Source organism: Rissa tridactyla, chromosome 11 (assembly GCF_028500815.1).
Source record: "Rissa tridactyla isolate bRisTri1 chromosome 11, bRisTri1.patW.cur.20221130, whole genome shotgun sequence".
Taxonomy (NCBI): domain Eukaryota; kingdom Metazoa; phylum Chordata; class Aves; order Charadriiformes; family Laridae; genus Rissa; species Rissa tridactyla.
Window position 1 is genome coordinate 5,664,096 of NC_071476.1, and position 13,976 is coordinate 5,678,071.

General features: G+C 42.9%; 1 protein-coding gene across 1 annotated transcript in view; it reads left to right on the top strand.

The window, feature by feature from the left end:
• The window catches only part of COL23A1 (collagen type XXIII alpha 1 chain), a 194,784-nt gene that overhangs the window by 128,608 nt on the left and 52,200 nt on the right, over positions 1-13,976 (top strand). The window contains exon 3 of the mRNA XM_054217601.1: positions 11,372-11,416. Coding sequence (XP_054073576.1) covers positions 11,372-11,416 — 45 coding nt within the window. The remainder of the gene's footprint in view (positions 1-11,371; positions 11,417-13,976) is intronic.

Sequence of the window (13,976 nt, forward strand, 5' to 3'; positions counted from 1 at the left end):
GTGTGGCCATTTAGACCTCAGCTAGCAATTTTAACTGCCAGTGCCTCAGCGTATTTCTGCTGGAAGCTGTGCGATGTAGGTCAGATACACAACAGTAAAAAGGATTATATTGTTTTGATCATTCACGCTTGCTGTAGGAAACACCGTATTCTTTCGAAGGAGTGAATATGACTGTAGCACGTGCTGGTTCTGTCTATATAATGGAAACTATATTTTCCATAAAAGCTCATATATTCCTTTGTTGGAAGGATTTCAGATGGGTGGGAAAGCAAACTGTTTACACGCAGCAAATCTGGTGTTTGCCCAGGGTCGTCAGGGAGAGAAAACGATTGTACCTTTAATTATATGCTCAGTTAAAATGCAGAGAAGCTTGGTGGTTAAACCTTCTGCATGGTGAAAAGTCAAGGTCTAAATATTGTATTTCAACACACAACAAACCCAAAGTCTTTAAAAAATAAATACTTTTCTTCTCCTCTGTATCTCTTTTGTAAAAACTTTTCATAACTGATTTCATTGCATTATCAGGACTAAAATGAGAAACACTGCTTATGAGCAAATATAGCATTTGAATACGGGCCAGGAATTCCTTTTACAGTATAAGCTTTTGTGTGAAATAAAAGCCAAACAGCTGCTCACAACTTACGTCTGAGTAAGTGATCTAATGCTATTGCTCTGGTCTCAAATTTGAAGCTAAATTGTTTCTTTGCCAAAGACCTTGTGCCAACCTACCTGGTCCCAATTTGTGAGAACAAAGTACATTGTTTCTGCTGCTCTGGGAGTGAAATCATTTTATTTGACATTTTTTTCCATTATAATTTCAACCCTGATGCGGGAAGCCTTTGCGGGGTTGAGATTCTACTTCTCACCTCCAGTCCTCCAGGATACCTCAAGTAGGAAAATACCTCCTTGCAAGGCTAGTCCAGCATGATGTATGGGGATATTTTAATATACCTGAAGACTCTTTTTTTGGCTATTAATGTAATTGGCTTTTGATTTATTTTGTTCCTTTTTTCCTCAGATCTTCTATTCTCATTCTTTTTCTGCTACTCCTTTTGCTGTGCTCTTCATCAGCTGCTCTCCAGGCTTTCCCTGGGCCACCGCTGTGTGACGCCCCTTCCCAAGGGCTGCCTGAGAGACCACCATGGCCCAAACTCAAGACCCCCCTCCAGAGCTGAGTGTTAGCTGTGATTAAGCCTGTTGGCATCGAAGCTCCCCCAGTCCTCAGGGAAGAGCTTAATTTGGGACAAGGCAGATGTTAATATCCCCAAATGAACTAAGTAAAGGTTTCTATGGACCTTGAATGCTCCTAGATACAGGGGACAACCAGAAGCTAACAGATGTGGGGCAGCTGGTTTTCAGTGCCTGGTTCCTCCTCCATACAACTGCCCTTGTATGTTATTGAGAGGATGGAGGGAATGTTTAAAATAATAAAAAACGTTGTGGCCTAGTGGTGTTTAAACTTAGACCACTGATTTTCACGCTTTCGGGGGGGGAAAAAAAAAGTCAAATTACCAAGGAGGGAATTTCCCTAGCTATGGAAAAGGTGGAATACTTCCTATAACCCTGTTAGGCATGGGCTGTGTGTCTCAAATACACTGCCGTGCACGTGTGCTTTCACAAAAGGTTTTAATTTCAAAAAAACATGAATTGTGCTGTAAGTGTACGGTTAGCTCTTAAGTTCCTGTAAGATTTATTGCAAGCACATTAACAGAAGGGAGGAGAAAAATGCCGTGGCCAGGAAATGTCATGTCTTCTCCCGTGGTGGTGACTGCTTTAGCTGGTACCCAAAGAAATCTTGGTGTGACCCCAGCCTTATTCATCACAGGGCAAACCAGAGGGTTTACACACTTGTTCTAAAAATTGTTTAATAGAAACTAAAAATGAGGACTTTTGAAATGTCTATGTGTTGTATTTGGACGTTTACATTGTTACTGAGATTTTTTTTCTACCTAAAAAAATAACTACAGGTTTAAAGAGTTTAGGTGCATTGATGTGATATGCGCAATATAAAAATTTGTGCGCAAAGAAAGTGGAAAAAATTCCTGAAGTAACCTGGTTTGTCTCCTGAATGCGTTAAATCATCCATTCAGTTCACACGGTGTGGTACCTGTGTTTCTTCTGGTTGCTCTTCCATCCCACCAGTGGACAGTTAGAAGACGTTTTCCTGGTAGTGAACAGCGTCATTTTGCATGTTGCCACTGTCCTCAGACAAATTGCAATCTCTGTGAGGTCACAAAAATGTTAATAATAGCCCTTTCCTATGTGCTGAGTGGCATTTTAAGAGCACTGCTCAGAGTACCTCTCCCAGTGTTGTTCCACTGACACATTTACTGGGAGAGTGGAGTTCCTGATGGCTGAATCATGTCTCCTTTAAATTGCGTTGTCAAAGAGATCATTCATCTTGTGTGTGTTATGACTGGCACGAACAATAAATTGAATAACAGGCAGTCAGCAATCATGTAACGTATGAGTCTGTGCTGCAGCGTAGTTCATCTTGCAAAATCCTCTCCTGAGACCATCAGCCGTGGTTGCCTGGCTTCAGAGAGAACTGCACATGTTCATGCTTCCCGATCCACCATGCTGGGTGAGATGCAGTGTCCTGAAGCTGTATGCCCCATCCCTGCTCAAGGAGCCCCTTAGACAGCTACGCCAAGAGAAGGGTCGCTGCATGCGAGACAGAACTTTTTCTCTTTTTTCTTGTGTCAGCAACTGGCTGCTTGCAGATGGTCCGTTTTCTTAGATGGACTTCTTGTTGAATAATTAAAGGCAGTGTGAATTCACACATCGATTTTCGGGTGTTTGGGAGAAGGATCACCTGTGTCCATCTTTCATCACTTAACTCTGTTGAAGGCAGTGTTGTAGCTTCACTGGATATTTTATATCGGGTAAAATTATTTTGAAACAACCAACCTCGATAGTATCCAGAGTTTATAGATGTTTATTTGTGTGACACTGCTGTCATTGTGATAAAATGATACGATTGGTTTTGTACAGACTTCACTTATGTTTTAAAAGTCTTCATCAGTGCAAGCTTGTTCTTCATCACCTGGTTGGATTACTGGAGACTGCAGGCTTTTTGGAAGGTAAACTAACACGATGCCATTTGGTTTTCAAATTGTATTTGTAGCTTGGCCAGGAGCACACAAGCACCAAATGGCTGCTGTAGTTGATTCAGAGCAAAACGTAAATCCCTGATGCTGTGCTCTGTGGTTTCCCTTGATCTGCAGCATCTGCTGGGATGTGCATGTGCTGGTGTGGTGGCTTGCTGGTACCATCATGTAGAAGGAAATATCCCTAGCTCTGGCACTTTCTCCTCATCCCACACAGAAGGGATTTTGCTGTGTGGGGTTTGTTTGGGTTTTGTTTCACTAAGATGTGCTTTTGCTCTGTCTGGTGAAGCATATGGCATTGTGGAGCTCCGGCCCAGGGTTAATGCAGACAATGGAAACAGAAACAGCTCCAGAAGCTGACTTCATCTTTGTTTGACAGGCTATTCCTGGTCTCTCTTTATAAAGATGATGTTGCGCATGGGGCAACGTGTACAGAACAAGGTAGTTCTTAAAGAGGTGGAGGAAATGCCTTCTGCATGCATAAAACTTGCAGGGGAAAGAGAGGATTAAACAGGGGGAAAAATGTTTCTTTTGAAGACCACAGGAGGAAGAATTTAACAGCTTTTTTTTTTTTTTTTTAAAGATGCTGAAATTGTGACATGTAATACTGCAGCGTTGGATGAGTTTCGAAACAGGAAAACTTTGATTTTTATGTTAAACTTGATTTGTAACATGGAAGCGAAATCTGTTGGTGATATTAGCGTGATGGTTGTGGGCTTGCTCTTAGGATGGGCTTGGCCCCATCCCTCAGATGCTTTATGGCTTGCACATGGCAGCTTGTGCTCTCCTTTTTAGGAAGCTGAGAAACAAAGAGGGTGGAAAATCCTGCCAAAATGGGCATTAACCATAGACTATGTCCGCAAATGTGTTCGTGCAAGAATAACATTTAAATACAAAGTATATGATTGTTTGCTTAAAGTCTCTAATGTATACATTTCTCTATAGTTACTGGGATCTTTTCTGGATATATGAGAAACCACATTGTTCAGCTGCTCTCAAAATCTTGACTTGTTGGTTTCTTTTGTCTTGCAATTTCTCCATATTGAATAATATTAAAAATGACAAAGAATATTTTCGTCTTTTTGTGTGTGTGTGCTGTGGGATCCTGGCTCTGGAATGGCTAATTCTGATTGTAGATAATGCGCATTAGCTTTGAGCACTTCCGTGCTCCAAAAATGCAATTCATCAAACCCCAAGTACTTTGTGTCAGATCTGAATGTTTCACAAGAGATTTTGTAATCCAACATGTCAAACTTGTTTAAATGTGAGATTGTAACTGAAAACCAAAGGAAGCAATAAGTGCTTCATTATCTTGCTTACCTTATAGAAGTGTCTTGCAGTTCTTGGAAAAAATAAAATTATCTTATTTCTGTAAGAAATAAGCAACTATCATGTGCTGTAGAGGCACTCCCAACATGTTCATATGCTCCTTGTGTTTGTAAACAGGCTGGTTTTTCACAGGGGCAAATTTCATGACTCAAGCAGAGCAATGCGCATCTTCATCTGCTGAATACCTCTGTGCAACTTGGTCACTGGTGACTTCTTGCTCCTTCCCGGAGCTGGCTTTGTGTTAGCAATTATTTGGGCAGGAAAAAGCCTAATTTACAAATGCTTTCTGAGAAACCAGACCTTGAGGGATGGTATCAGTTTGCTCCTCTGTTTCAGGCAGTGATGCTTTAAGTAATCTAGTGCTGAAGATGCTGTAAGGGTGAGGAATTTCAGACAAATGCTACCAGAGGACACCAGTGTGAGTTTGCCGTCACTTCTGTTCCCCACCTATATCACTATATGGTGTATCCAGCTTGTATCCGTAGCAGAAAGAAGAGTCCATGTTCGTTTTCTACGTCATATGGATGAAACTGTGCCTGACTTGCCTAACCATTAAGTGTCTAAAAAGAAGAGACTGACTTGCTGATGTTTCTTTTTAACCTTTCTAGGTGTTTTGAGTGTGTAGGAGCATATGGGTACGAAGCACAGACATGGTCACTGTTCTCATAAAGAAACGTGAAACTGAATACGTGTGCGTGTTTGTACATAAATGCTTACTTTCTGAAAGACTTTCAAAGTTACCATCTCAGTCCAGGGCTCATACTGAAGCAGCTGTCTCGGTGCAGATGTGAGAAACTGAAATCTGCCATGGAAACCTTCCTACCTTGCATATAGCAGCCCCCACAGCTGCCAAAATATGCATCTTCTTGTTTTAAAAATAGAGGGGGGGTATACTGCGTACATCTGCTCCTGCCCTGCACTGTGCTGCAGCTGTGCCAGCGTATTATCTGGAAATGGCCTGAGTAAGACCAGCCATAACAACAGGGGAAAAAAATCCCATGTTTGATGTAAGTGCAATTGTGGCTTTATTCCAGTCACTTCTTAATTTATATCTCAAATTCAGTTTATCTTCGTGCCCTGGTGACTAAACAAAAGAGCTGTATGCGCTTGACTGTTTGAAGAAACTGTCTCTGGGTGTGGGGAAAAAAAAGAACAAATGATTTAAGGGGGGAGGGAGGGAAATGCAGAGCACTGAGCGAGCGGCACCATCTCAGTTGGTTTAAATGGAGCATAATCAGGACTTTGAGTGGTTTCAGTGTGCATGTATACATCATTTCACTCTGAATGAGCTTGAGTATTTTTTTTTTTTTTTACCTTTTCAACAAGCATCCACCCAAGGGAAGAGGGGCCTCCTTTGGATATTATTAAGGGAAAACACTTAAACACCCCAAATTTGCCTCTGGTCTTGAAGAGTTGTGCCACTTCAAGCTAATATACCTTGTGTGTGTGTTTCATTGGTGCTGGCGAATGTTAGATTTGGGACGTGGATTTGCTCTGCCCCGTCTTATTGGGAGGGTTTAAGACTGTGCCCCCCCAGCTGTGTACCCCATCCCGTCACTGGGAATGCCTCCTTTTAGCTCAGCTGTAGGCGAAAGAGTTTGTGACTGTAAATCCTTAGTGGTGAGGTCCTGAGGTGCTCTAGCAAGAAAGATACCTTAAATGTTGCCCCTTTATTACTCCAATAATACTAGCAATATTCCGGTTTGGTTTCTAGAGCAGGACTTTTCTTCCCCAAGGTTAAGCGCAGCTCCCCGATACGTTGTGAGGAGGATGCTTGTGTGCATCCCTACTCAGAAAGGCCGCGAGGAGGTATAAGAAGGAAAACAATTTGTTGCTCGTTCTGCATCTTGAAAGCAACTGGATCATGTATTGAACTGCAAGGAGCTTTCCGCAGCTAACAACCAGAGGTTGCTTTCTGGGTGGTTTTTCTACTAACATAAAACGTAGCCCTGGATTTCAGAGAGCTTTCGGGGCACACGGGCCAAATTTGAAATGAATCTAGGTATTTTTTGTTTTATTTGGAAAACTTCTGTAGACTGTAGGTGCTGCGTGTTTCCAATCTGCATCTGGTATTTGCTTTGAATCTTTGGGTTCGTTGGAATCCAAAGCCAAAAAGGTTCACGCAAAGTGTTGTGACCCAAAACTGTTTAATCTTAGATCTGCGGTCTCGGAGCCCACAGCCCGACTTAAATACCTGATGAATATCAGCTGAGCAAGCATCGCAGAATCTGACTTCTGCCCATGAACCATAAACCTTTTCCCCAGGGAACAAGAAAGTAAATTGGCCTTTGTGCGGGAGCAGCCAGCTAGACCGGGGCTGTGGCTTCCTCGTGCTCGATACCAGACCCCGTGGTATGCTGCTGCGAAGTTCTCCTTCCTTCTAAGTGAAGCCATATGAAAAAAAGAAAAAAAAAAAATCCACTTTTCTGAGAGTAACTGAACCAACCAATTTGTTCAAGCTATTCTTCTGGTTGACTCATTTTTAACTGAAAAAAACCCACTGATATATTGAAGGCAACTTGAAAAATGCCGATAGGGAAGAAGGAGAAACAGAATCTAAACCCTATCAAGCTCAGGAAAAAAAAAAAAAAAAAGAAATTAAGTGCAAGCACATGAATGGGTAGACCCTCCAAAATGGTGTAAAACTTAATCCCATGTTAGAGCATGATGAGTTAGATATGAGTTCATCTAGAAAATCGGGCCCTAAAAGTAAGCTCAACAGTTGTGATTAAGAGGTCACAAAATCATCAGCTCACTGTGTCATGCTTGCAAGGGAAAAAAAATCCCCTGACTTCAAAATATCTAGTGAGATTGGTTTTCATTTTGCTTGGTCGTTTTGTATGTGAATGTTGTTCCCCACTATTTCTTTGTATCAACGTACCCCCAAAAAAAAAATCCTCGAGAGCCCCAGCAGCCCGTGTCTTGAAGAAAGAGATGGGCGCAGATTTATGGTTAATACGTCTCTGTGTATGTTCTCACTGGAAAAGGGCGTAGAAGTGTAAGTGAAAAGACAGCTCAAGCCTGGTGCCCCACGTTCTTGGGTAAAAATGTGCTTTGCTGGTGTAACATTTAAAAAGCATCAGCTATCTTCAGTGAGGTTTCGTTGAGCAGTGGTATCACGCTCTCTTTCTTGCCGGTGTCTAAAACCCAGTTTATTCTTGATGAATATTGATTTACCTTATGAAGCCCAACAGTAAGGCAGGCAGCAATTTGCCCATCGAGCTGAAGGGACAGGAGCCAGCGGAGTAGCTTCCCAAGCCTGGGAACATGGGTCAAGGACCAAATTTGATTTAATTATGAAGGGTAAAAAGATGATAAGCACAGGTAGTGCCACAGACCTGTTTTCCTGGTATTGATGGATTACAGAGTTCATTGAGCAGTCCAATTTGCAGTTACCCAATTTGCAATGGGGAAATTAGTTCAAATAAGGGTAACTAAACTGCGCTGTGGATGAGTACTTGGTTTTGGCTCTTAACGGTATTTTACATGAACTAAAAGTGGTTTTGATTTTTAATATTTCATTTACTCGCCCACAGTAGATGACATAAGTGGCTACTACTCAGAGAACAGCTAAGTCAATTGAGTTTATTTATTGTGAACTTTTTACCTTGTTTCTGAGTAGCTATTCTTTAGATACACCCATCAGCTCTTCCTCATAATGCTTCCAAATAGCAATATTTTTAATTCCCTTCCTTTGTCTTTGGGTTACTAAATCTGTCATCTCACTGGAAAGCTCATGGTGTTGTCAGAAATTGCATATTATGCGCTGGATTAAGGCTGTTTAGCTTGAACGTGACAAGTTGTTTAAGAACAGAGTGGTTTATGCTTTGTATTCATTCTCCTCTCCAAAACTGTCTTTCATAACAATGTAAATAAAGAACTCCCAGAACTGATACAGGGGAGCTGGCACGGGTAGAAGAAAAGGCTCAGCTATTACCCAATTGACATTAATGCAACATAAATCTTAATTATATTGAACAAGCATCAAACTGCAAGGTCTTAGGAGATGGAGTCATTGGGTAACAGTTTACAGTGAACATTTATCTTCAAACAAATTCCCAGGCCTTCTTAATTTCCTTTGTAGTCTCCTCCTTTGTTGGGGTTGGAAATGAGAGGTGTAATATGGATTCACTTTATGGCCCAGCTCTTTTAGGAGTATCCAAAGCTGACCCCCCAGCATGGGCTAGAAATTGCTAAAATAATCATTTCCAAGCATGCAGACCATGGGCTTAATCACATCTGCGCAGGACGAGGTTGCAGACGGCGTTAACAGCTCCTGGGTTACTCCTGGGTGCCGTCCTCTTGCTGCGGGGAGCCGGGAGGTCTCTGTCCTTCTGCTCGCCCACATCTGCATCACAGGAGTGTGACTCACAAATCTTGCCCAAACTGGATAGTGGGTGTGATGTTCTTCCTTTTAATCCCCACTAAAATTTTCTCTACTCAGATGTTTCCATATTCAGCTATTGAATGGCAATAGGGTTCTAGATGATGTTTCCGAAATACTGCTTTTTTTTTTTTTAACCAAATTTCCTTCAGATAAAAACGGCAAGTAAAACAGTTGAGTATGGATTTCCCCCCCCCCCCAACTTTTCTTTATCTCATGGTTGCCACAAGCATGCTATACTTGTGATTCCATGTGCTGCAACCATTTTCCAGATTTCTTTGAAGACTGGACAGAAAGAATTACAAGATCATAGAACAGTTTGGGTTGGAAGGGACCTTGGAAGGCCACCTAGTCCAACCCTCCTACAATAAGCAGGGTCACCTTCAACTAGATCAGGCTGCTTAGAGCCCTCTCCAACCTGTCCTGGAACGTTTCCAGGGATGGGGCATCTACCACCTCTCCGACCAACCTGTGGCAGTGTAGGCAATAGTCAATTTTTCCCTTTTGGCATGAAGCATTAAGAAATCCTTTAAATTTAAAAAAAAAAAAAAATCACTTAAATTTCTTTTTAAGCAAAATATTTGGTTTCTCGCAGGTTTCTCACATTCTCAGTTGAGAGGCTCCAACCTGAGCTTTATGTGGGAGCTCCGTGCATTCGCCCTACAACATCATGCCCCCTCTAAATTGCCTAAAAGCATCGCTACCAACTCATTAGTCACTTGTTTAAAAATTTGGCCTCCCTCTCGTACAGCTTCATTAAGACATTTCCTCCTCCCTAAGAGACCCTGGGCTTTCTCATCACTGCTAGCAGAAGAGGTAAAGTAAAATCGTTACCGAGTTGCCCTAGATTAAATGCATCCAGGAGGAGTCCATCTCAAGACACAGAAGGATTAAGCCAGGCTGGTGTTTAAAGCAGCCCCCGCACCCCAGGGAGCAGTGGGAGCTTGGGGAGGCTGCAGCCCGGGGGTCAGACCACCATAATTAGGCAAGAGAGTGGTACAGGTAGATTAGCTTTAATTGTTTGGTCACATCTGGTCTCTGATGTTGGAAAAGGTGCTTTATCAGAGTCGTGGTTCCCCTCTGGAGCAGCTTGACTTCAAGGTGGAAGGGAGTGTTCCTCCTGGGTGTAATGCAGCATAATCATTTACCTATTTTCATTAATTAAGGAGGCTGAAAACATGCTTTTCTTTTTCTCTTTTTTTTTTTTCCTCTCCCCCATAGCAATTTGCAAGCAAGTAGCTTTGGGAGCTCCAATAGACGTTTTCTACCAAGCCCTTGCAAGGGCACCTCAAGTTTCTGGCTGCAAGTTGCCATCCCCATGGCGAGAGGAGCACAGGAGGCTTTTGGAGCTCCTGCTGTAGCCACCTGCGAGGGCTGGGGTGTCTGCTGGGGACGTACGGATGGGCTGGGGAGAGGGAGCGCTGGACAGTTTATCCTGGCTCTTAACAGTTTATCCTGACTTTAAAGAGGAAAAACTCCAGGCCATGGCTGGAGATGCAACTACATGTATGGGCACGGGGATGTTTATACAGAAGGAAATCTTGATAGGAGGGCAGAAATATTTAATAATCATTGTTTATCAACCCTTTCCCTTAAAGCTAAAAAAAAATAGTAGCAGAAAAGAGAGGGAGCAGTGTGGTTTCATAGATAAAGTGAGCTTTTGCTTTTCGTTGTTAGCATTGCTGTCACTCAGCAAATGCTCCCCTGGAGCCAGCTGACCTGCTGCAGGAGGCTACAAAAGCAGGTTTTTTGTCCCCATTTGGCCATGTGCGTGCTGCAGGAGCGTGGATGCTGGCGGGTCCTGGGCAGGGCAGCCTTGCTCCAGCTGAAGGGCTGCAGTACGTCAGCAAACGACACGAAGGACACGGCATCACGGCTTTGTCGGGGAGCTGCATGCTCAACGTGTGCTGGAGCAGCATTCGGCATCTGTGTATATTGTTTAAGTGCCTTTTTTCTTGATTTTAAGGGTATTTTGTCATTTATTTTATCAATCACTCAGCCATTGCTACACAGAAGGGTAAGAACACAAGCAAGTTTTATATCTGAAACCTGGGTCTGAAATTGTAAACGTATGATCAGATCTAGGGTGTCTAGGTCTTCACAAAAACTTTTTCTGACTCAGATAACGATTAGTAACAAAAGGTTTCTGTTCCTCATTTTAATACTTTAAATATTGTGATTTGCAAGGCTGTAACAGCCACATGCAGCCTGTGTGGAGTGTGTAGGACTGCCAGCCGCTCTGCAAACTTCTTTTTTCAGAATTTTGGAGCGTCTAAAACCTGGTTCCATCTACTATGTGGACAACACCAATAACTTCAAAACCCGCTTCCCAGCTTGCCTAGGAGCCTGGCCTCAACTTTTTCACCAAAATGATATGTTTTGTGAAAAAAGTGGTATTTAAGATGTGCAGCCTACTATTTTTCTCAGTGGCTGGGAAAGGGGAAGACAGGAGGAGGTCTGGATCAGAAGGGAAGGACATGTGGCGGGTCCTCTCCTGAACTCACTGCCCACGGGGCATCACTAACCCTCTGCTCTCTGCTTTCCGCAGGCCCTCCGGGGAGGCGGGGGAAGCCCGGCCGGCGTGGAGAACCCGGTAAGCATCGCCTGTCCCCAGCGACATTGCTGGGCGCCCGCGGGTGTCATTGGGTTGGATGGGAACCCGTCAATAACAAGGCTGATCACCTTCACCTAGTGGGCTGTGGGATGGGGGGCTTCCTGCATCCCTATGTGCTGGATATGAAGGATTTTATAAAAGCCAAAAAATAAACCAAAACTCAAAAAAGAAAAAAAAAAAAAAAAACACACACACACACAAAAAAAACCCCACCAAAACCAAAAACCCAACCAAAAAAATTCCCAGAAAAAAACCCCACAACCCTCTGAACACCCACTGATGTTGCATGTTTTATCAGTCCTTCCACTTCTCCCTTTTAGCATTCAGACCCATTATTATCCCATCACAGGGGGACTGTAAATTAGCAACAATATGTAAGAAAACCCACAGCCGTGCTAGATGGGAGGTGGGCACCGGCTTGTTCCCTGCATGTGGGTGTGTCCATGCGTTGCCCACTGGTCCCACACGTTTGATGGATGGTGCCTGCATTTTAGGGTCAGGGATGATCAAACCTCAGCCACCAGCCTTGGGCATGTCCCCTGAGCGCTCAGTGTGCCCTTGGACTGGGTGGAACCTCAGACTGGCCTCACTGGGAATTTTTATTTGGGCTAATTGTTTACTTTAATTATACGCCTCTGTCATTTTGGTATCTGGTGGGTGGTTTGGTTTGTGTTTTTTTTCCTGTCTTGTGAAACGGGAAAGCACCGATCCCCTTTCAGCCGGGGAGAAGTGCTGTTTACATTCTGCTGTTAGGTCTGAAGTGCTGCTGGAGGGATGCGGTGGGCATTGCTCTTTCTAAGGAAAACAGACAGGAATGTACCTAGAAAGCCACGTGGAGTTTGCAATTGCCTCTACACGTTGGAAAGCAGCAGACGAAATTTTATACTGTTAGGTTCTTGAGTGTTGAGAGAATGAATGGGGACCAAGTAGATTTTTGTGCAGCAAGGAGGCTGTACTCTACTGCCCATTGCTATAGCAGATACGCAGCTGGGTTTTCAAAAAGGTCAGTGCAACTTTCTGATCACCAGTATTTTAAACTTTTTTTTTTTTTAAACTCTGGGGAAAGAAAATCGGTTGTTTTGTGCTGATTGGCTATGGACTCACCTCTGTGGAAGGGCAGACAGGCATTTCCCTACTCTTTTCCATCAGTGGTATATTTCATGGTGCATCATATGTCTTCTGAGATATTTTTGCTTCTGAAGCATCAGGGATTACTCATGGCGGGTGGTGATGGACCCCAGCTGGCTTCATTAAACCCCGTTTTCCTAGCACTTGGGCTGTAGGAATAGCCACCAGGTAGCTTTGAGTCTTTTTTTTTTTTTTTTTTTTTAATCTGTTGTTTCTTAAATATTATCGTACTCCTTAAAGCCCTTAGTAGAGTATAGCATTCAACCAAGCAATGAATTGAACCGTTGGCTGGTGAGGTCAACCAATTAATTTGGTTCTCATATGCAGATGTAAATGTATGTAAATGTTGTCCGAGATGCCTCTTTAGCCCATACAAAAATCTAGGAGGCAGCCCTGGGCTTGAGCATGCCCTTGCCCTTCGCTCCCTTCTCCCTGTTTCATGCAAGAGCTTCTGAAAAGTGATGCTTGCCCTTGTGCTGTGACACATCTGGAAGTGCCACCTGAGCTTCCCCCTGACGAAGTGGAAAGCTGCCAGGGAATCAATGCAGGGCCAGCAGAAACCCAAGCATTATAAAATAAAAAAGAAAAAAAATATCAGTCATTAATAACAACTTATGATCTTCTTCGAACTTTTCTGCAATTGTGGAGTAAAATCGAGGAGAGTGCAGCAGACGCTCCAGTTAAATCCATCTGATGCAGCTCCACTGCACTGCAGATAGAAACGTGGGGAGCAGACATCCCTCTGTATATTGGTTTTGGCCGAGCTGCCAGATGTTTATTTTCATAGATAGCTTGAATATATATTTCTATATTTGTTTGAGAACCTGACCACACATAAACCAGGTCCTTGTTCCTTTGCTACAGCTGATAAATGTGAATAAAACTTTGTTTGCGTAGTATGATAGTGTCCATCCCCAGGGACCTTGTGTGGTTACAGCTTTACAGCCTCCAGACAAATGCTGCTGGAGAGCCAGAAGGGCTCAGCGCTGGTCTCAGCCCTGCCAAGGAGAATGTTTTCTTCTGGCAATTGTTGAAATGGTCATGTTGAAAAACTTTTTCTGATTTATATTGAAACTTTCAATATGTATCTCTTAGAAAGAAGCAGAGAAACTTCTAAGAGATCATTCTGTTCCTTTTCAATCGCCTCTTCTTGTTGATTTAAACCAAGACTGGATTTTACTTTTTTTTCTTTTGCCATGATGGATTCGTATAATTTAATAATAATTCAACAGCTCTGTTTCTCTAAACTAAGAATTCATCAGCCTGAAAGCATGCTGAGACAACCGCTCTCTACTATAGAAAGCCACAATAACATAAAAGATTCATTTTAAACCATTTCTAGGAAAAAAATTAACTATTCAGACTATTTGGAAGGAAGTGGGGCAAGCCTGGCTGCAGGTGCTTCAAAAAG